We start from the raw sequence: 24,032 nt of genomic DNA, 5'->3' as shown, positions 1-24,032 counted from the left end.
TTTACAACTGTGTTCCTTATTCCTCCTTAATAAAAGGATATGGAGGTAATAAACAGACATTTCATATAGTGTATTAAGATTTTATTAAAATGAATTTAAAGAGTCAGAATGTAATTAAGTTTCAAATGCCATTGGTATAGACTATTAATTATTTGTTACAAGCTATACTATGAAATATATAATATAAAGGTTACAAGGTAGGCTAAGCCGCTAGTAAAATAGTGTGGGTTATATATTGCCGAAAATTCAACAATGTTCGCTTTCGTTACATACCGAATATTATAAAATATTGAAAATTGAAAAATGACAGACTCGCATACGTTATCCGCAGCCATCCACGCGGTATCTAGGAAACTCTATTTGCTATTCAATTTCCTCGTGTGTGTTCTAAATCTGTTTCGAATGGTACTTACAATCTGTGAAAGTATGTCTCTGTAGATCCAAGTTATATGCCTAAAAATCGTGTATAGATATTCTTAGAAGTTATCAACGTAGCACATTAACATAGAGCTTAATCTTTAACGCGACTCTTTAAGTCGAAGCGAACTACGTGTCACGTATTCGTATATTGTGTATAATAACTTTTATATCATTTACACTAAATCGGATCACAATATTTCACGCGAATCGTTTGCGATAAGTAGCCGATATTATGAGACGGAATTCAAAATTCAATGTCTCGTGAACAATTCGATAATTAAGCGCAAAATACGATTGGATGCAGCTCCTACGTTGTCCTTAGAATTCTACTGAAGCTTATCGTGCGTAAACGCTATGTAATCCCATAAAAGCAAGCGGTGTTGGTGATTACAATAATTCGTTAGTAATATTATACGTAACAGGAAACGGATAGTTGATCTGAGGAATATCCAATCGAACGATAATTTATCGTACAGTTGGGTAATTTAATAATTTAATGATAATACCCGTGCTAAATTCGAAGGCTTTTGTATGTGGGGCTATAGTAGAAGAATTACAAAATCGCGAGATTCGTAGTGATGACAAAAGATCGCTTCCTAAGGTTAACTTAATATTTTGGTAAAGCACTGAGTTTGCGAAAATGATATCGCTACGAATTTACGCTGCCACATCGACCGACGATTTCTCGTCTCGATCTTGATTTCTAACCACCGATTGAGACTGCATCGACAAAGTATTGTCTAATTTTGATTTCGAAACATTTCATCGTTATTAGCGAGAATTGTCGGTGTTATTCATGTTGCATCTTTCGGTTTTCAGGTGTCATTATACTCAGTGTGACGAACACGAAGAAAGTGTTGTCGATCGAATCCCGTAAAGATATCAAAACTGGTCACGATGTTATTTTAATACGATTTTGTACATACATATACTTATATATCGTTTGAAATCGTTACGGAGAGCTCTTGCAGAAGTCATTATCAGAAATGTCGCATTAGAACGAAGAGTAATCCAAACACTTCCCCATATTTGGATTACGGTATCGTTCTCCTATCGTATATTCGTTTCCAGTTAACGATTGACACAATTGCAAGAAATTTCTTAAACAATTTCGATTCGTTATAACAATAATGGATTTGTCGTTTGTTAATTGATGGTACTGAAGAGTCTCTTTGACTCGCGTGAGTATTCTTGTACCTCTAAATTTCCCTGTTGCAAAGTTCCTTATAGTCAGTTGTAAAGTTCCTCGTGCAAACTTAACAAACTACACTAAACGCACAAAGAGGTAAAAAAGTAATTGTTAGTTTAAAAATTGAATGAGTTTGATAATTTGGTACCTGGTTTAATTAATTTCCTAAGGATTCGATAATAAAGAACACTAAAAATGACGCGTTTGTTACAGAATATGTAATAGACATACTAAAAGAAGAAGTAGACCTAATAAGAAAAGAGAACGAGTTAAAATTGTCTCAGTTTTTCTATTAGATTGTTATTAGAGTCATTTTCGCAGAGGCAGCCTCCACGTACATGTAGGAAATGTTCTTTATATTAGAACACGAGGAATAGATTCCACGCTTTAGAATAGAGATGTATACAAAGGTGAGCGAGTGTCTTTGAATGATAAAGACGAGGCACTCTGCTTGTTTCTTTGTTAATTTCATTGTGTTTCGTATCGTAAGGGTGGAGGGAAACTAACGACTCGAAGCATTTTTATTAATATTACTCTAACAGTATTAATGTTATCCTAGAGTCTTAAGCGAACGATTACTTCCCGCAGCTGAATATAATCGAAAATCGTTTCGATGGAATGTTAAGATGTAAAGAATGTAATATCGGATTTCGTATCGTTACTTAATTATCGGCTTCAGAGGAAACGTTCGATCCAGAAACGGAAACCTTCCCCGAATTTCGTTTGTAGATCAGATCGATCCCTCTTCATCGCCGTTCGTAAATTCTTATCGAATAAAACATTTACACTTATCTTGTTCACAGACACGCTTGTATTTGTTCCTCTTCTAATTTGCCTATTTCTTTTCTTCTTCGCTCTATTTTTTTGGTAGTTTTCTTTCTTTTCTGTTTGTTCGATGTGCTAAAAATGTCATTCGGATTCAAACTTCGCTTTGCATATCGTTATTACTTATGTACCTGTCGGGCAACCGTTTACGACAGTCGCGCGGAGTGTAATTATTAGAAAGATGTTTCTACTTTCTTGTTAATGGTCAAAGTGCTATACACGAGTGAATCATCGGGTGCAAAAGGAAAGGGCACTAGGTGCGGGTCGAGAATAATTAAGTGATTCGCTTATATGTCGTTAATAATAAGAACATTATCTTCGTCGAATAGAATATTTTAAGAGTAGTAACAATGACAGTAGCAAGTATCTGTAGCTGTACGTTGCACGTAGATCACAGAGTGGGTACAGTCACTAGGCATTTCAAAAGTAACCTACAAATAGTGCAAATAGTGCCAAGCCTAGTATTATTTATATACGTGTATACATATATATATATTTTCATTTGTATCGATATACATATATATGTATTTATATATATATATTTTTGTTATTTATATTTAATTAATCTCATCTCTCTGAGAATATATTGTATATACGAGAGCACAAGCACTAAATTACTGAGATACAATTGTACTGGACTATCGATGATTCTCATTATTTATTTGAACGCGAGAAAATGATTTCGATGTATGTATTCACGTGTACGGCTGTATATATACCTTTGTGTATGTGTATGTGTGTATAGATCGGCATAAGCTTCCAATAACGAGATCTGGTGCAATTAATAAGATAGTCGTACAAACATGGTGAAGACGCTTGGTCGTTCTATCTACTTTAAAATCTCTTCAGGCGGCTGTTTTGTTTCATCTTCTATCGCCCCTTCCTTTGGGACAATCGATTTTCCCTAAGCGCACTATTTTTCAGAGCACTGTGTATCGTGATTTCTACTTTCATTTCAACTATTTATCTGCAGAAATAAAATCGTCACGTCTGAATAGAAAGTATTCTATTGCTTTAGGGTAATCAGGTGACTAAGTGATAAGTTCATACTCGTAGAACGTAAGTCCAGGTGCTATGATGCCCCTTTTTAAGTTCAGACGCGCTACCACCCCGTACAATCACATAGACGCTCGACTTGAAGCGATAAGAATCGGTTAAATAAATGATTTAAACGTCTACGAATTTCAGCGATGAGAAACGAGTCGACTACACAATTATCTCATTGCTTAAAGTTCGTGCGATCAGTTGTCAGGTTAATTGTGCTATCGTGAGACAGCTATAGAGCTATGGTGGTGCTTAATTATCACGCAACGTGTGGCGCGTTACTCTCAGGATGTCGGTTCAAACACTTTCGTCTGGTCCCTTTTGTGTTGGCTTCTCGAAAAGCAGTCTCGATGGTAAGAACGATCGATTCTTGTTCATCGATATCGTGCTGGGAGAGCGTACAGTATCTGCTCGCTATAAGCTCGCGATTTGCTATCAGCAACGAGGCTTGCAAGCACAAAGGAGCACCTCTCTAAGGACATATCCATTAGTGACTCGTTTTCGTCTTATTGGCGACGAGGATAAAAAGATATAGGATGAAGGAATAATTCGAAGAAATGAGGGAAATAGCAGCGAGTTTATAACGAGATGAATACTGCACTTAAAAGAGATCTGCGAGTATCAGCAACCTCTTGAAACTTATATTTCTCTTTTTCTCTCTTTCTTCGTCCCTTAACGAGCATCACAAGCAAACCTTTGATTTGCCTTTTGCTCAAATAATCCACGCATTGATTTTAATATCAGACCAGCTGACCATTCTAACATATCTTTCGCGATAACTCTCCTAGGACGTCGGAGGTTTCATTTTTTAGCTTCGACTTCGCGTGCAAGACGATCGAGAAGTTGTCAAGATTATCGAAATTAAATGGCTCAGAGAATATCGTAAGATTAAAATGGTAGACTATCAAAGAATTTGTTTAAATTTGAAGATTATCTTACTGGGTGACCCGGTCGATTATCTGCTTGATTGATAAACCCATGGGTTTTCCTTCATGTCACTTTGAACTTACAAAGATTGTTCATCTCGTCGAGTATTGTTTGACTATCGATTATAAAATTGTTTATCAGCTAGAGTGGTCAGCGTTGAAGCGATGAACCTTACGAGATGATTTCTAGGGCGAAACGTACGCTATCGTTTGGTCCAAAAAAATATTATAAACAATGAGAGATTCTAAGTCTTCAGCGGACCGTCGAAAGACAATATACTGCATCTTTATCTTGTCTCGCTGCTTGATTTGTTGGCTTGTCTGAGCGCGAGTCAATAGCAAACAATCGAGCCGAAGTGGATGCGTTTTAAAGTGCATAATTTGTAAGACTACTTTTTTTTTGTTGTAGAAAAAGGTTATATTTTTCTTCCTTTTTTCCTTTCTTTCTTAAATGCAGCGTAATCTAGCAAGATCTATGAGAATTGTTTCGAAGATTCTTCACGCGACACTTCTTGAAACGCGTCGCAGAGAACCTGATCAAATTCTACAAGTTTTGGCGCGTTCATTTGCTTGTTTGCTCGTTTGTACAGAATACTTGGATCTTTCTTCGCGCAGATACTATATCTAGATTTTTCCTTCTACTATCGTTATGTTTCATCTGGTTGCTTTTGGGAGCAATTTATCAAAATTACAAATACCATTCAGATATACCTTGTCTCCTCGATCGAATATAGTTTTTGATAGAGAAATGTGGACAGCGAAGGTACTTTTGAGAAAAAGGGAGCGATATTACAAGCTTGCAACATCTTTAAATGTATTCCCGTTTCTTAATTAGCTTTTCGATTCGTTTGTCAAACCTAATACCGCTCAGACGTAAAATTAGCAATGATTATCTCGGTAAACAATGATTATCTCAGTTGTAACATCGTTTCCTTTACTTCCCTAAATATTAAATTAAACATTTCTCGAGGGTTCGCCTCTTCATCTTCGTTAATTCGTCAAGCATTTCACCTTAAAAACGAATACAGCGTTACGAGTCTTATTAGACGATTATAGTACAGTGTCTCTCTTATCACGATGTTCGTTAGACCTAGAAAAATTGGTATCAAGGCAGCAAATACATCGACGTAAGATAAACCAGAAACTTGGCTACAAAGGAAAGTGTAAAAAAAGAACGAGTTATTTGAATCGGATAACTTGAGTTTGTACACTAAAAAGAGACTCTTTGTAATTGCTTTGAAGACGATGCATAGGTGATCTATTGCTTCAAGACGTCCTTCTAACGAATGTCAAGCAGATTGTTCTCGTCGACAGGTCTACGCCTAGGGGTAGAAATATTCCACGGTGACGTTCTCGAAAACGGTCTCCGTTGTGTTAGTTGGCTGATTCGGCGGCGATTTGTTCGACTTCACCGAAACGGCCGACGCGTTTCCGCTGCTGCCGCGGCTCCCACGTCGTGATCCGGTTCGTGACCCTGGCGACAGAGATTTTCTTGCTAAAGTATCGCGTGCTTTGGCTTGGCAGCGGTCTGACATGGCACGAAAAGCTGGGGTAAAGGTTAAGCATGAAAACCTGCGCCGGAAGAAACGTCTCGTCCAGAGCAGGTTCTTTGTTAGAAAAGTGACGGTCGTGAATTCGTAACGAGCCACTGTGAGAATACGTTGTCTGGTAGCCTATTGTGGGTGGTATAGATGTGGAGAGGTTAAACAGTAAAAGGATCTTTTTCTAGAATTTTTCTTGCTGCGATTGACAAGTAGCTTTTTATCAGCGGCTATGAAAAATATAGTACTTCTTTGTTATTAACTCGCTGATTTATCTGGCTATCTTTTTGGAGGTATCGGGACTAGTTTTATTTTTATGTATCCAGATCAATGATTTTGACGATATGAAAATGTGTAATAGTATTTTCTCTTTTCAAACTTATACAGAGTGATCGACAATAAGTGTCAAAAATTTTAAGAAGTGATTCAATGTGTCAAAACAGGACAAAAATCAAGAATGACAAAATTGCGTTTCTGGCTTCCTTTCAGAGTTATTAATTATTGTAAAAACATTTTGCGCGAAATGTTATTAGAGGCAATAATAAGAGAAAATGAGTGTAAAATAGCAAGTACGTATCGAGGAAGTAACAATACTTTTTGTATTAATTTTCGAGATTTTGTCTCTTGTAAATTTTGGAATACATCGAAATTTATAAAGAATGTTCGACACTGAATGTTCGATATTTAGTACATTATATGTGCTAAAGATTGATAATCATTATTAAAAATATAAAAATCCCTTTATTGTATTTTTTAGCCATAAATTTTTCGTAGTAAATAATTTTGATAATGACTGAAAACCAATTATTTATCGTTTATGTACAAAGTAACACTTGTGGCAACAATGTCAGTATTTCATTTCAGATTTTCGGACCGTCACTTTATGCACGTGCATGCAATTATCTAATTCTAAAAGTGCTTGAACACTTGAACTTCAGGTGTACACAATTTCACGATCGAATTCACCGACAATGATATCTGAATCGATTCATAAATTGTCTAATAGTTAAGTACAAAAACAGTAGAACGTAGGAAACTATGTCAGTCTTATCATTCCTTTGTGGTGAAGACGATCAATAATCTGCCTTACCGTATAATCGAGTCAATTGACCGAGATGCATCCCCTAAATGCAATCTGGTCCCTTTATTTAAAAACTACTTCAGAACTCCGTGCGAAAATATCAATACACACGTATTCGAGTCCGTGTCATCGACTTTGGTCGTAACATGTACAATCACGCTATGCTAATCGATCATACTACGCGGAGGAAATAAAAAGTAAAGGAATATGAAAATGCATCGACCCGACATTTTGAAGCTATGCAATTGTATCATCGAATGCTATTGTCGGATCACTAGACGATCGTCCGAACGTTTTCTTATTCCCTCTCTATTCGCTATCTATCTTTCATTTCTGAACCGTAACGTTAGTCTCTATGGGTCAATGATTTACTATATATTTATATGTGTGTGTATATATATATGTATAACTGTCTGATCTCTACGGTATAATCGATCATACGCAAGCAACGATCTTTTACTTAGCAAGCAACTATAGCCGTAATCCTCGGAGACACTAGATAGAGGAAAAGTCTGATCTAGTGATAGAACTCACAGACTTCTAGGCTCGAAGTTCTGACGTATCCGAAAGAGGGTAAGTACCATAAGGCTATGTACAAAAACACATAATACGCTACGATACACCGTAATACAAAGTATACTCGTAAGAATACGAAACTTACCCTCTTCGAAGGACGCGTCAATTTGAAAAGTTTTTTACAATAGAGCACTTCATAGGTCCACAGTACATGATAATCAAGATTTAACGGTCACAGACGGGATCATTAAACAGACTACTGCTATAGATGGTCGACTGCAAAGAGAGTCAAATCTATTAAAAGAGGAACATGATATATAACCAATAAGATGCATCGTTCTGGTGGCAGGTTCCACGTTCCCACTTTTTTCATTAAATATACGTGTGAAACAAATATTTACCGTTTTCGAGATTCTTCGTTCATCTGTAGAGTAATCAGAAATGTAGTAATCTACATTCTCCTCTATTAATTATTAACAATCTACTAGTTTTTATTATACCTAAATATTTTATTTACATTCCGACTTTTTGAACTTTGCTGCAATTTATTTATGATTTCTTTCATTGTTTTCAGTATTAAACAATTACAGAACAGTACGAGTACAGATATTACTCGTTATAAGCTCGTGTTTCGTGAAACCAGTTGTAAATTTACAGGGTGAAAGAACTACATTTTTGGAACTAATTGTAGCAATAATGGCGAGCTTATATCGAGCAACTACTGTAACGTAATATGTTTTTTTTATTATCCTTAATCGTAGAAAGAATCATAAAAATATTATTTCGAATCACTTATATCTCCAATGTTTAAAGACATAAATATAAAAATAGAAATACAATTTCTAAAAATACACATGTTTATTTTTAATATGAAATTGTGATTTCTAGATCAGTCTTTCTATGATTAAGTTGTTCTTATTGCAAACTGTGAAATGTGTGGTTTTTGTGTTTGTATTGGCAATGATACTACAGAAAGAATCATGTGCTCTGTCGGATTCCTTAAAATATCCAGTCACAACGATGCATCCAAATGTAACACACAGTGTTGGGACCGATACCTGTATCGATTCTATCAATACCAGTTTATAAATTTCGATCCACTATCGATACGTATTAAACACGCGAGTATCGAAAAGAATTGATACCCCATCGATACTTGCACAAAAGTATCGGTACCAGTTTGATACTTCCTTTCGAGGATATCGATACCTGTTTCATACTTTAATGCTATAAAAGGCAATTATAGGTAATATCAAAGTCGATTTGTTTATTGTTAAACAATGCATCATATTGGAGCGTGGTTGTGAGTAGAATGTTATTTTATTAATTAATTATTGAAAATTGATGAACGCGTACACATACATACTGAGACGAAGAATTTAAGTGTTTATATACTTATAAATAAAGAAGAAAGATTGTCAAGCATGATGCATACAACCACATGTAACAGCAATAGAAATTCTTCCTATGTTAACCATATTTACATTCATTTTGCATAGTTAATACAATTCCTTGTATTAAGATTCTTTGGTGAAGCATCAAATGAGTATGTATATCTAATTTCTTTTAACAAATGAGCGTAAACGGGTATCGATACATTCGTAAAGTATCAAACAAATTTTGATTCCATACAGTATTGTTTTGGTATCAAACGAAGGAGCATCGGTATCGCACATTAATACCAAGCACAATTTGTTTCAATACTTATCGATACTTCCCAATGAGTATCGAATTGCTTGAGTATCATCAACAATATCGGTATCGATCCCATCATTAGAACACATCGGTCTTGATGCGCTGTTAGATAGAAAGTATCAGCAGATATCTACCCTCTTGGCAGGCAATTGTGCATGCGAGAAATTCAGAAGGACTCTGCGCTTAGTAAAAGGATTTTGAAGTAAAGAGATAGGCAAGAGTAGGTAGTCACCTACTTTGTGTACTCGTGTCTATATCATACATATATAGGATGTTCTACGGAAATCGATATAGTGAAAGATATGTAGGTATTTTCGGCGACGGTTGATTAGCTCCAGCAATATCGGACCCCTTCGATTAACCGATCGCTGCAGGTTACAAAAGGTCTTGTTTTGAATAACTTGGAATGTTACGAGAAAATATTACTTTTCTCCGTGTAACTTTACACCGTTAAGAAAAGAATTGAACCTCCATTCTGGTCGTCAACATTGGAATACGAGCATGAGAGTTACGCTATTTCCTACGGTTTTTACAATTTTTAAACAGAAAGTCCTCTGCAAGCTACCAATGAAGTAATTACTAAGAGAGTGTTCTACATTACTTGATACGTACACGGTTACCCTGAATATTTTATGGTACGTGTAGTACTTTGAAACTACTTTGGAGAACACATACTCGTACGACCAGGAGCACAAGTTTTCGACCATACTTACAGGAGAGGTCCAACTTTGTCACGTCCCAATTTAACTTAACTATTTATCTGCAAGTAGTATGTGTTGGTAGATAATAATATCTGTATAAAGTTAAAGGCAGATTGAAAGTATCTGTAAAGTAGATTTACAATCCAAAGGATTTTAGTACGTTTCTTTCTGCATAAAATCCATGAAGGATAAAATGACTTACTGCTAATGTCATCGTTTACTACATAGGGAAACATGACCTTCCACCTGGAGGTTTTAAAAATTGTATAAATCACAGATTCTTCTGTAAAAAGTTATTCTATTTAAACAGTTTTTATAGATAAATAACATTCCAAATAAGAATTTAAGACCTGAATAAAAGCAAAAATTAAATAATTAAGAATGTTCAAAATTTTAATTTTCTCTGTCAGCCAGATTGCTACGTAGCTCTTTTAGAACACTGTGTTACCATGCAGTAAGTACTCACGAACACTAAAAATTATTAGTACTCTGCCACACGAAATATTCCAAACTACAACTACCTACATTTTACAGTTTGTCATCAATAACGAAATTACACACAGTGTACACACTACTCGCAAAGAAAAAGTTAAGATAAATTGGGACACAAGCTTGCACCTCTCCTCGATAGGGAAACCAATAGTCAACTTTACAGAAAAAATGGCTCTCGGTAAGAAGCTCTAAAACCATGAAGAGAAAACAGGAGTTCTACTGTTTAAAGGAAAAAAAAAAACTTGTTCCTTATGATGCTCGGCAAACGTCGGGGCGCCACGATTTCCATCGAACACCCGATATACCGGCGCGTAAAAGAGTCGCTTGCTTCGTTTCAACGGGACACTGTATAACAAGTTGCTTGCTTAGTAAGTGAATGAATAAAAACCCGTACGGCTCACTCTGTGCTGTGAGTGCTGAGAGTGTTTCGCACCTTGCGAGGCGTTCGGCGAGTGGGCGCGTAAGGAGGCCATCGAGGGTTGCCTCGAAGGAACCCGTACGCTCGCCCTTGAACCACGTCGCTCCTGCAGGTGCAGGAGTTTATTGTTTTCTCTTAACAACGATACGTTCATCAGACGGGCGTTCGGTGTGTTGAAGATGGTTCGATTCTCGCGCCAGCGAGCCCTGGAACATAAACAATGCAAGCGTGTATCGTTGAAAAGACAGGAATAATGGCTGGTCATACACTGGCATTCTTTCCGACAGAAATATTTTAATCCATTTCTTCGTATTGTTACGACCTTTTTTTGTTAGAATTCTGCCATTTTGACAATTTTCGATATCTTTTTCAATTGTGATTTAAAATGAAAGAATATTTTATTTATGAAAAATTCCCATGGTTTCTTTTAATGTACAGGTTGGTCCACTTAAGTAAGACGACCTGAATATCTCTTTTTTCAATTGTGATAACATAATAAGTATTTTACATGCACTTTGAATGGTATCGAGGGATCAGTATACTATAAAGAATATTTTTTTTAAAGTCTCAAATAAAATACTTTTTATATCTTCACAATGGGAATAGTTTAGTTATTTAAGTGGACCACTCTGTATATGTATAAATACATATTTAAATTATAAATGTTATTCTTCATAATTCGTGAGGAAGAAAATTCCTAAACAACACCGCTTTTTGATGATTTAAGCTAGAAAACCATAAAAAAAGTAAAATTTATTTCTTGCCTATTTCACAATAGTCATTGTATATTTCTAAATATAAATGTATAGAAATTTTATACATATGTGTACCAGTTAGAAAATACTGAATTTATAAAGTGAAGAATTTATACTGAATTTAGATTTTTAATTGTTGAAAACAGTACCTAATAAACTCTGCAATAATTAAACGCAAGTGCATTAATTTCTGTAGAAACAGAATGACACTCAAAACTTGTAACTAAAATCTTTTCAAAGTTGTGAGTGTAAAATAAACTTTTTATATCTTTTGAAATCCTATTAATGAGTTCATAAGTTCCATACCTATTACTAAACTTTCTTTGATGAGTGAAGTTGGTTTGTTAAACATTAGGCTAATCAATGTAGACTATTCCTAATTAGACATACCCTGAATAATTTTTGTAAAAATAGTAAAAATAAATTTTATAAAAATCAAACTTCTAAAGCTTCAATAGTGAGTGACGTAGTACTAAGAACCAGTCTTATCTCATCTATTACTCACAGATTACAAGTTACTCTCATGTGTCTCGCTTATTGTTGAGCTATACTCCTTGGCAAGTGATTTGATTAAGAAATTCGCGGTAGCGTAAAAAATTCACTATCCTTCCTGGATTAGGAATATCGAACAGACCTGATTCAGTCTCTGTTAGTACTTTGTCAGCACTTTCTGCGTTTATAAAAGTTTATGGGTTTAATCGTTGTTAGCTGCTTTTATGTAGCGTAAAAATACTTTTTTAGGATGCGTAAACCTAGGAATTTTATCTTACATGTATATACAGTACATATACAGTATTTATATACATATACAGTCTTTACTCATCATAAATTTATCGGAATTTTTATTTTTATTATTATCGTCCCATTTTTTTTACTATCAGTTTTAATGGGAGAAACGCGCCAAAGCTTGAACTATTAAGATATTTAATCGATCTTAGGTATTTAAAGATTCATTTCACAAGCTCGTTGGTAATAAAATCGTGAGATCACAACGAGTAAAGACAATATAATGCTCTGTTTTTATTACAATATCCATGTACAAAATAATTCAATTCTCATTCTTTTATATGTATAATTTAAAATATGTTACAGAAATTAGAAATGCTTTACATATAATTTAAATAATTACAAACAGCGAACACGCTGAGAGAACAGTTGCCTTGTTTTATAGAACTTATCTACTTATATTCACTGTGTATACAGCAGAGTTCTACTGAATTTTTTATTTGTGCGTCTATATAAAGTATTTAACAACAGGAGCCACAAATTCTATATGTCAAAATAAGACGAGATTGAAGAACGGTGAAATTTCGTTTGAGGCTTCATCTCTGAGATATTGCTGAAGGTATGCATGAAGTTCACCTGAAACGTGTCTTATTAGACTTACTCTGCTGTCTCATTCTACTAACATCGCTGTGTTTGATTTAATTAAGGTACGCCAGAAGTAGAATAAGTCTTAAGTCAGACATATTTCAGGCGCATTTTAGGTGTATATTCAACAATGAATAATTCAGAAATAAAGCATCGAATGCAATTTCGTTATTCTTGAATTTCATCCTATTTTGGCTTTTAGAATCATTGTTGAAAATTTCTGACACCTGTTGTCAAACATACTCTTTATAATGACAATAGAAAAAGAAAGATAATATAAGATTGTATTCGTTAACTAAATATTTAGAACTTTCCACATTTTATAGATTTTTTCCAGCTTTTTCGTCTTTACTGTTCCTAAAAGTTTTGTGAAGGTTTTGTTTGTTCGCACAAAAAGTTTTCTGAAGCTTTGAAGGCAACTGATATCCAAAATACTTATCGTATTCTTCATTTTTTCCTTTTTCTCTAATACCATTGTCCATCGAGTGTGAATGTCCTAGATACTCCAGTCACCAACTATTTAGTGCCACATCTGAAGGAGGGCTTTGTACTGTTTTCATTATGCAGACCATGTTTCTTACAATTTTCGGTTATGAAGCTTTCCCAAGATATTTCCCTTTAGGGTGTAGATCAAAAGATTTATCATTCAAACATTCTTGGCAGGCACTTTTTCAACAGTTGCACATAATATTTGTTATAAGGTTCTTAAATTTACATTTTAATAACAGATCTGGAAGAAGCTTGGTACTGAAGTTACTACGTCAGATTAAAATATGTATTTTGGAGACAATGATTTGTTGAATTTCGAGAAAGTATTTATTTTATACTTTCTATTGAAACAGATAATTAACTGTAATTATATGTAAAATAAATTTAAAACAATACGAAAGAGGAGAAAAATAAGATGCATGTAGACGATTTTATTTAAGGTTCAGTTATTGATAAATTGATAGATTTGCAAAAGTCCTGATCTGTAAAGAATTTAACTTAGGAAAAACTAACATTTAGTAACTCATAAAACATGGGAAGTATTAAACTCCCATCAGAATTACTGGATGCAATTTTTAAAGAAAGTAGGTTAAAATATATGGAAATAGGTGGCTTACTTGCTGAAAAGTCTAAGAACGACGCAGATGATGATGAACATGAGGGCCATACCAACTAGAACACCGATCATTGTCGGGTCGACATATTGGAGATTGGGCTCTTCTTTCTGCTCGGCTAGAACAAATAAATTATGTTCGTTCTAGCAATCCAATTTTTTCAACGTTTCTTTTAAACATTTCACAAATTTACTAACACAATCAGTTACACATTCTTTTGAAAAGGAAAACAATCAAAGTCTCATTTTCTTCTCAAATCTTTTAATTTTTCAATTTTTAAAGTAAAATTCGAGTAACCATTAATTGAAATTTATTTTAATAAACATTGCAGTTACTACTTTATTCAAAGACTTTTCTAAAGAAATAGCTCTTACTTGCAAATGATTTGAAATAGACTTTGGTATATTCGTTAAGATACATTAAAAACCGTTTTCATCGTTAGATATGCTTATGAAAATTCAGTGTCATTAATTTCTTGTTGAATTGATGATTCCCTATTTTTCAGAATCTTAAATAGTTGCAGATGTCTTATTTTTTCACAAAAATAATCAGATATGATAAGACATGTGTATTAATAAGTTACACATAAATATACGTAAAGTGAAAATGATTATTCTGTGGTTTTCACTTAAATGAAGTGACAAATTAAATAATAGACTAAGTTATAGACTTTGCTTATTAATTTAATCATTCACGTGGAGTCCTAATTCATAATTATTCACTCAGTTTTGGAAATTTGAATTTTAAATTATTCTAGCACTGTTAGTTGTAGTCTCATAAAAAATTGTATACATAAGCATAAGTTGATTACGTAAAAGACTGTATAACGAACTACAAAAAATGTATAAAGGAAATATGTTAGTAAATACGGATTAACTAGCATTTGCTACAAAAAATACAAGACATGAAGCATCAAGATATGCATTGAAAAGTAGTAATCTAATAAAAGTTACATGTTATTGAACATGTATTACAACAGCGACACAGCTCAAAAAAGTGTATTTTTGAGAGGAAGCGAAAAACTATTTATGAATTTAAGAGAAAATTATTTGTTAAATATATAATATTAAAATAAAGAAAAGTCTTAATTACTGAAAGAAATCTTACTTGAATAATTAGTCTAAAAAATAGTTAGTGTTACTTGCATTAAATGATTTTCTTAATATTACTTAAATAATTTGTAATTTACATTTGAAGAGTTCTTCAACTAAACTCTATAACTTCGATCTTTAACTAGTAAATTTTTTATACCGAATACAGATGCATTTATCAAACTGATTTATAGCTGTATCTACAAAACGACGCTTTTTGTGTTCTGCCACGTTAAAAGCACATGTGCGATATGTTTCTTGAGAGTGGACTATCACGCAAGAAGAATCACGGTTACTTGCAAATTTTTGCTAGTTACAGCAATTGAAAGAGACTTATCAGCCTCAGTTTTACTTTGAACCGAACCAATACTCCCGTCACTATTTTAATTTCCACTCCAGAACCGACGGTCTCTCGCTTGCATTTCAATCGATCGCGAGGGACAACTGTCGAACTAATGAACTTCACAAAATCGCAGCCCGGGAATTCCATTAACTTGAAATGCCCCGCGTTCGCTGGGAAAACGTGGACCCGCGGAACGGGAACGGAATCTCATTAAAAAGTGCACGGAACTTGGCTCAGTATTTTGCCCCTTTTCTTACCGACGCACACTGTCATGCCGTCCGGCTGCGTCACCGGGATCTTCTCGAAGATGCAAATGCACCGTCCGTCCCTGCACTCCGTCTGGCTCACCCTCGCCTCGCATTGCTCGTTAAAAAAGCACGACTCGTTCACGTTCGCCGCTGCGAACAAAAACCATTAGCGGCAACTCGCCTCGTGTCTCTCACAAGGAACATTCAGAACATTTTTCGACGTTTCGTTTTTGAAAAGACGATACGCGCGTCTGAGAAAGCGGCTCATTCGATGCGTTTCACGTTTCTTGTGAAGAAACGCGAAACGTACGAGGGAAAATACGATGTCTATTATGAGAGGATTTATGAAAATTTCGAAAGTATGCAAAATAGGGCGTGATTTTGGGGTGAAAAGTGGAATTTTAGGTGATGGTAGAGAAAGTGTAGGGTGTGCTTGCAGTGAATAGTCTTAGTTCATTATGATCTAATGAATTTCAAATTTGTACTGAGCTATCAGATTACAAAATTAACTCTTGGTTAATATTATGGAGCTACAGTGTTTATATTTATTCAACGTTTTGCGTTTAGTACAGGAAGTAGTCGTGGATGGGTTAAAAATATTAATAAACACATGGACTGTGCATTTCTTGTACAGGTAGCCCTCCTACAACACGGCATCTTATAACACGGTTTCGCTATAACACGATTCATAAATTGCGGGAACCCTCCTACAACACGGCATCCTATAACACGGCCCTCTTCAGTTGAAATAGAAAACGTGCGTGAATCGTCAAAAAATGAAATTGGTGGCATATTAGAACTTGCTAAATCAATCGGAGGCGAAGGTTTTGAGGATATGGCTATTAAGGACGTTCAAGATTTATTAATGGAAGAAGAAGTTGACGAAGCGGATTTGATGGAAATGGCATCCGAAGCTGTAAATCAAATCGATTCTGAGGATACTAGCATTGATGAAGATTGTGCAGTTAATAATTTAACATTAAAAAAATTACAAGAAGGCCTAAGCTTAGCTGAAAATCTCGAATCATTTTTCTTGAATGCAGACTCTTCCGCTGAAAGAAGCCAAAAATTCAAAAGGGAGCTGCAAAACTGTCTAGCTCCATACCGAGAAATTTACAATGACCTGGTAAGAACCAGCAAGCAAAGAAAAATTACAGATTTTGTTAAGAGGGAAGAAGATGCAAGAACTTTAAATGCAGAAAAAAGTTCTGAAAGTGAAGACGATATCATTTCACCGAAAAAACGTTCTCGGATGATTATACTGAGTAGTGACGACGAAGAAATTTATTAAATTAAAGTTGCGTTAAATTAAAATAATATTTTTTGTTTTTTCTTTTTCTTGTTTCGTGTTGTACATACGTTTATATTTTTAATAAAAATTAAGTTGTTTATGTAGAATTAAAAAAAATATTTGTTTTTAATAAGTTTTCGGAACGTAACCCCCCTTTTTGTACTGGCTCTGGGTCTCATACAACACGGTTTCACACAACACGGCATTTTCTAGGAACCTATCTACCGTGTTATAGGAGGGTTACCTGTACGTTATTATAAATTGTTTTTTATAATGGAATCGCAGTAATCTATATTATATTATAATACACAATACTAGCTGAGAATTAAGGTACACATTTCTGAATTTTGATGAATGCGTTGGTAATTCGTTTTTATTTGGTTAAAAATGAAATTGATAATAGGTTTACGAGAAAGTGTAAGAAAGAGTAATAAATACTGAAGCACTTGGAACACGTGTCTGACTATTACACAATGATTCTACTGATCTCTTCAGATTCGTATTAGGTTACTGATGCATACCAGATAGGATTTCAATATTAACAAACGAAATTTTGTTTCTCCAATTTGTTATAAAATAATAAATTAAGATATATTTAAACATATTTTTATAAAGCCAGGCGTACTACGTATATTTTTTCAAAATCGAGTTTACATATTTTCGTATACTAGATATATTTTTATAAACACTGTGTTCTAATACCAGTGGCAATCAACGTTAAATGTCATTTGAAATTCATAAAGAAAAGCCAATTAACTCAGATTGGTGTTCCCATGTGTATGACGTATGGCTTCTTCCCGTAAGCTTAATCCCGACATCGTTTATATTCATTGTTGCGTCAGGTTCGATCAGACTTCAATTTACCGCGTCGAACGAAATCTCAGCTGAAGCATTTTGTCCTAATTTTCTTCGACAGCTGTATATCAAGTTGTTACGAACTTGTAAATTAAAAAAGATCGTATCGATTTCTTTTATGAACACCCCCTTGCGTCCATTGCGCGAGGCGGGAGTAAATCTTTCAATGGCCATATAGATTGCCTTCCATCATTATTTGTATAGTTGGCAAACAAAAGGCAGTCATTGTTAGAGATATTGTCGATACATCAATCAATTGTTGTCTGATGCTCTGATGACCCAATTTACATACACTGTGCGACAACTTGGCTGCTTCCTCGAATCTATGTAGAGCAGATTTATGTATGTGCATTTGGGAAAAGTCAGGTTTTAACGTTGTTTCACTATTTAATATTTATTTTACTTCTACTTCTACATTTTGCAAAATCTGAAGATCATTTTATTTAGTGTCTTCCATATTAGTACTTGTATAAGTAATTAGCGGAAGCGTGTATAAACTTATCATGGTTGAAATTCTGGAATATTTTGATTTTTCTTAGCTCACGTTATTCTACAGGCTATAACTCTTATGTTCTTTATTGTACTTCAGTAATTTCAATATCTTTTATTATTGAAAGTAGAGTGCAGCAAAAATAGTGTGATTTTCTCCTTAATTTGTATACTTGAGTTTTAATTGAGGTAAACATTACACTGTCGATAACAATACCTAGTTATTTTACTTATTTATATAAATAATAGTTCACGAAGCTTTTTATTACATTTGCACTTGTATTATTATACATATATTCTAAAGTTGAGCAGTTGTTGCACAGTACATATGTATTTTATAGAATACTATTTTGTCTAGTTTGACTTTAAAATAAAAATATGTTCATGATGTGAATTTTCAAAATGTATGCCTAATAACTCAAATTTTTCAGTATTTGCATATTTTCTCGTTAAATTTACATTTTTGCATCACGTTACCCTCATTTGCTTTATATTTATGCAGCATTTAATGATATGGTTAAGTTACGTTAGCATGCACGTTTTAGAAATAAAAAACCTAAAAGATAAACGTTACACAAATATAAACAGCAATTTTACATAAGTTATATGATTTTCATTCAGAATTTAATAAAAATCTAAAATGTTTGTTAGTTTCATCCCTCTTGCAGGAAATTTAGAAATTTTATGTAAGTAACTCACAAAAAATTGTAACATTTAAGAGAATTCAAATATTTTTTACATTATCTTCTTTTTATTAATGTATTTCTCTCTAAAAGCAATATATTAGTTCATAAAAATAAATGTACCTATAAAGTGGGAGGATAATTTGAGTTAATGGATTTTATACCCTAGCATTTAATTTCTCATGGTATTTCTGAAGCACGGAAGCAATAAAGGCATGAAATCTCGTTTAAATTCTACGGAGAAAGGTATAAGCAACCACCCTTCGACTTTCATATCATTCCAATCGTAAAAGTCGGCCACCGAAACGAGAAAAGTCGCGTTCCCTGCACGTGACTAGACTGACACGTCTGGAGATGTATGAGACAATCGTGTTTTGATCCTTTTGTGTTTGTGTTTTATCAGTTGTGATTCTGCCAGCGTTGTTCGTGTTCGTGCTTTGTGATTACTCACTTCGTGAGCTTTATTAGACCATGTTATCACTAATCTTTAGACATAAAGTTAAATTAAAAGGAAACATCCACAAAAATACCATTTAATTGCGTTCACATCTCTATGTACACCATGGCAAGAAAGACAATAATTTAGAAAAGTATTTTTGCGAACTGTAAATAGCAATGGAAAGATGTTATTTAACGCCACGCGGTTGGTATTCAGATAGGAAATAAATATTACGAATAAAATTTATTAAAACGAAGTTTTAATAAATGCAATGTAAGTTTCCGAAAAACATGGTCAATTTTAATCACGTATAATAAAGTTCATGCACATGGGAATGCAATAATGCTGAAAACGAACCACATCGCCATGAGAAAACGGTCACAAGTTGAAAACATGAAATTTTTGAGACAGAAAATCATGAAATTACAGCTTTATGAAACATACAACAGCTGGAATTTAATTAAGGGAGGATATATACCTAGAGAGGACGAAAAATGTACGATTTTTCTTGGTTTTTTAGAAAGTCAGTTTTTAAGAAAATGGCAGCTCTCTGAATAAATATGTTCATCTTCAAGCAAAAAATTGATTAAGTTTTGTGCAATGAAAGAACTACAAATAAGAACAAATTCACTATTTCAAAAACTGCATTGTAGTGCAAAAAATATTTGAGCCAAAGAACTAAATCGGTTCAATAGTATTTGAGTAATTGTTACAACCGTGAATTTCTGTTTTAAAGATTGATTTGTAGTTTGAAGGATAAGTATTTGCGTGTGAAAAAATTATTCATTATAGCTAAATCAAAATATTAAAGCTAGTAAGAAAACGCAGACGAAATAACATTTATATCCTTAAAAAAAAAAAAAAAAAAAAATCAGAATGATCATCAATTTTTTGACTTCTCTAGATGTATATCCCCTTTTAAAGCATCTATTTTCTAAAATGAGAAATGATAGTAAGCCAGTGTATCAGATGTCCGATGTAATAAAATGGAATGTGAAGATTCTTTTTTGCGGTCATTTTCTTGGAGGATATGAAATGTGTCAGTACCATATGCCAGCAGTGGCTGTTAGCCTTGGGTTTTAGGTTCCCAGCTGTTAAGAAACTCACGAGACATCTCGATTTCGGCACACTTGAAAATATACTAACTTACGGTGTCCACACTTGTCGATATGATTTGTGGTTTCGAATTCTTCTCTGCAAGTGCATTTATTTTTCTTCGGTTCACAGTAGGATCCCGCGAAACCGCATTCGCGATCCTCCTCGCACTGATCGCCGAATTTTTTCGTCCCTCTTCCGCTTAAGTCTGCAACCAAAACGAAATCTTAATTAATTGAAGTATTACACGAACTGTTTCTTAGCTTGAAAGAATTTTCATGTTTTCTTTCGAGAGTTGACAATTCTTTCACAGTTTCTTCAGTGTTGAAGTCAGATTGTACAATTACTCAAAGTATGTACCACGAAGCTTTGAGTTAGATTTAATGCTACGTATTTAAATTAGAGGAAGATAATTTTAGAAATGTGTTATTTATACAATAGAACATACAATGCATTATCCACTTTTGTGCTTTTATTCTTTATCTGAGTCTAGAATAATCAAGGAAATTTATGTGGAACAAAAACGCATGACAGAAGAGGAGCATGATATAGGCAACGTGATATATCATGTAGATTAGAGTTATGCTCAAATTATGGAGAACGTTTCGTTTTTTAAATGAGATGGCTACATTTTAATAATAAAATTCCACAGATTGATGAATTCTGAGAAAAAGAGTAGATATTAGAGGTATTAAAGATATTAAAGGTGCTATAACATTAGTAAGTTCTGAAGTACTCAAGGTTTAATATAATTATCAGCATTCAGTTGACATATTAAGAGAGAAAAAAAAGAGAAGAGAAAGATTTTTCATTAAACATGATACAGAAAAGAATAACATCCACTTTGACATTTAAGGTGTCTATTATAGAGTAAATGGAGTATCACAGACATAGACTTAGAGCTTTAATATTTTAGTAACTATTAGTCTTAGAATACATATGTTTATATAAACAAGATGGATGAAAAATCGTAGTACAAATGGCCAGAGGGTAATTCTACGTCAAAAAGCAAGGAAAAACTTTGGTATTAAATTTTTTCATTCGAGGCTTTGTTTTCAAGAAAATCGAATTTCAAGTTTATTACTTTCATTTTAGTTTATTACTTTACAAGTACTGTTGAATGTGTCTTCCTCGTTGCTGCATATGTACATAACTGTGCTCGACGAACTAAAGATAATTGAATGGACTATAACATTATCATTTCTCAGTTTTTCAAACACTTGAAGAACTTTTTGCTTTAGCTATGTAATGTTGTGAATATTTTCTTTGTACACTTCCCTTTTGATATCACCCCATAAGTAAAAGTCAAGGGGTGTGAGCTCCAGAGATTTTGGAGACCAGCGTATCTTTCTGCTTAACGATTTTCATGACAAGATACAAATGAGCCAGTCTCAGCTGCCGTTTGCTTTACTCTCTGTATGACTTACTTACTCCCCAAATTTTTCTACGTAATATCTACTTGTAGCAGAAGCATAACATTCACAAACTCACAACGCGAGTAACGTGTCAACATACTCTCTATATTAGAATACCTTGCCATAGTTTAATAACTTGCAACAAATGAAACGAAATGAACAGTTATGTAGTCTGATAAACTATGACTTCTGTCAGACATCGAATTATCTGAGTATTTTCTACAGTATCCTATTATTATGAACGTTTATAAAGACTAGCATGGACAGAGACAATCAGTAATAGAGTACACGATAAATCGCATTGTGTAGTTGAGCAAACTTCAAATTCGATTTTCTCGAAAACGGAGCGTCGAATGAAAAAATTGTATACCATATTTTTTCCTTATTTTGTTTACGCAGAATTACTCCTTGGCTAGTTGTACTACGATTTTCCATTCACTCTGTATATATACAGGATGAAAAATATAAAGTGTTACAGACGAATATCTCCAAAAATATTGATTATACGCAAACATGTTTCAGATGAAAGTTGTTCAGCACCGAGGGGAATATCATGTGGTGGGACTTCTATTTTCCCGACGGACGCGCAAAGGTGAGGTAAAAGTCACGACCATTTTTCCAAATAGAACCATACATTTATTTTTTGCTAGTACTGTAGCTTATTTTAAGACGAATTTGACAATTATCTACAGAAAGTTATTCCAGATCAAACTTGCAAAGAAATGCTGAAAAAGTGATTGAAATATATGTATTGATAATTTAATGTAATTGCCTACATAAATATGTTTGTTTCACTTCATTGATAATGATTTTGATGTTGTTCTTAGTATTGCTGATATTGAATACATGTTATTGTTTTCGAAGGTATATTTGTTGTCATTCGAAGAAAACGTGCGAATGAAATGAATCCATAGTAAATTTGTAAAGCGAAAAACAATTATTTTTTGGAAATAAATTGAACAAAGTATCGTTAAGTGCATTGAAGTACAAAGTAATCATTTTGAACACTTACTAAAGTTCATATAAAACGCAATTACGTTAAATTATCAATATATTTATTATATATATTTATAATAAATATATTTATAATATAAATAAAATTATATATTATAATATAAATAAAATTATAAATATATTTATTATAAATATATATAATAAATATATTGATAATTTAACGTAATTAATTTATTTATATTATAAATATATTTATTATATAATATTTATAATAAATATATTATATATTACATATTATATATCATATGTTAATTTCGTATATGTATTTCAAGGCTGCTTATGCAGCTTAATTCTATTACTTAAAGTGTTTATTATATAAAAATAGATTATTACATAAAATTAACATTTTCAATTTTGTGTTGCATAAGATAATCTTCCTAATAGTATTTGATACTGACCATCAACAAAAATTTAATAATCCATAACTTAGAATCTATATTATGTAAGGACATCAGTGTTTAATCTTTAAACTCCTGAGCCTCTTTCAAAAGGCAGTATACAGTACCTTCGACGACAGGTGTCAGAAATTTTTGAGACGAAAATCGAGATAGTAAAAAATGTGTCTGACCTGGAACTTATTCTACTAACCTTGCTATGCCTGACCTAATACACGCTGACAGTGCACTAAGTTCCTAATCGGACACATCTCGTACTTTAGGTATTTTTTAACTAATTAACACTTTGACTGCCACGCCGAAATTACATGTTTCGCTCAAGACGCCATGGGAGTATTTATATTGATGGTCACAGGTGACCATTGTGACGCCTTGATTACGATTGATAACGACAAATTAAAACAAGTCTTTGTTACGATTAAGTACTTCGATCACCAATGACCACCGTGGCGTCACAGGAGAAACCGTGGCCGGTCATATATGACCAACGTGGCAGTCAAAGTGTTAAGAACTTCGAAACGAAGCCCCAAACATAATTTCGTCTTCATTTTCGTCTTACTTCAGCATGTAGAATCATCCCTTAAAATTTCGAACACT

General features: G+C 33.6%; 1 protein-coding gene across 3 annotated transcripts in view; it reads right to left on the bottom strand.

Moving 5' to 3' along the window:
• Window positions 1-70: 70 nt before the first annotated feature.
• The window catches only part of Jus (EB domain-containing julius seizure protein), an 86,302-nt gene continuing 62,340 nt past the window's right edge, over window positions 71-24,032 (bottom strand). Inside the window, exons 2-7 of one of the 3 annotated variants that reach the window (XR_013002404.1) lie at window positions 20,667-20,819; window positions 15,769-15,909; window positions 14,081-14,195; window positions 10,864-11,054; window positions 7,688-7,818; window positions 5,746-5,878 (exon numbers count right to left, since the gene is read on the bottom strand). Coding sequence is in view for 2 of the 3 variants with exons in the window: in XM_076383039.1 (XP_076239154.1) it covers window positions 5,727-5,878; window positions 10,825-11,054; window positions 14,081-14,195; window positions 15,769-15,909; window positions 20,667-20,819 (791 nt within the window). In the remaining variant the exon portion in view is untranslated. Of the gene's footprint in view, window positions 5,879-7,687; window positions 7,819-10,824; window positions 11,055-14,080; window positions 14,196-15,768; window positions 15,910-20,666; window positions 20,820-24,032 lie in introns of all 3 variants that reach the window. The other 2 variants (XM_076383039.1, XM_076383041.1) reach the window with 2 other exon arrangements.

The sequence above is a fragment of the Calliopsis andreniformis genome, chromosome 8 (assembly GCF_051401765.1).
Source record: "Calliopsis andreniformis isolate RMS-2024a chromosome 8, iyCalAndr_principal, whole genome shotgun sequence".
NCBI lineage: Eukaryota > Metazoa > Arthropoda > Insecta > Hymenoptera > Andrenidae > Calliopsis > Calliopsis andreniformis.
This window is presented reverse-complemented; position numbering and strand designations above follow the sequence as displayed.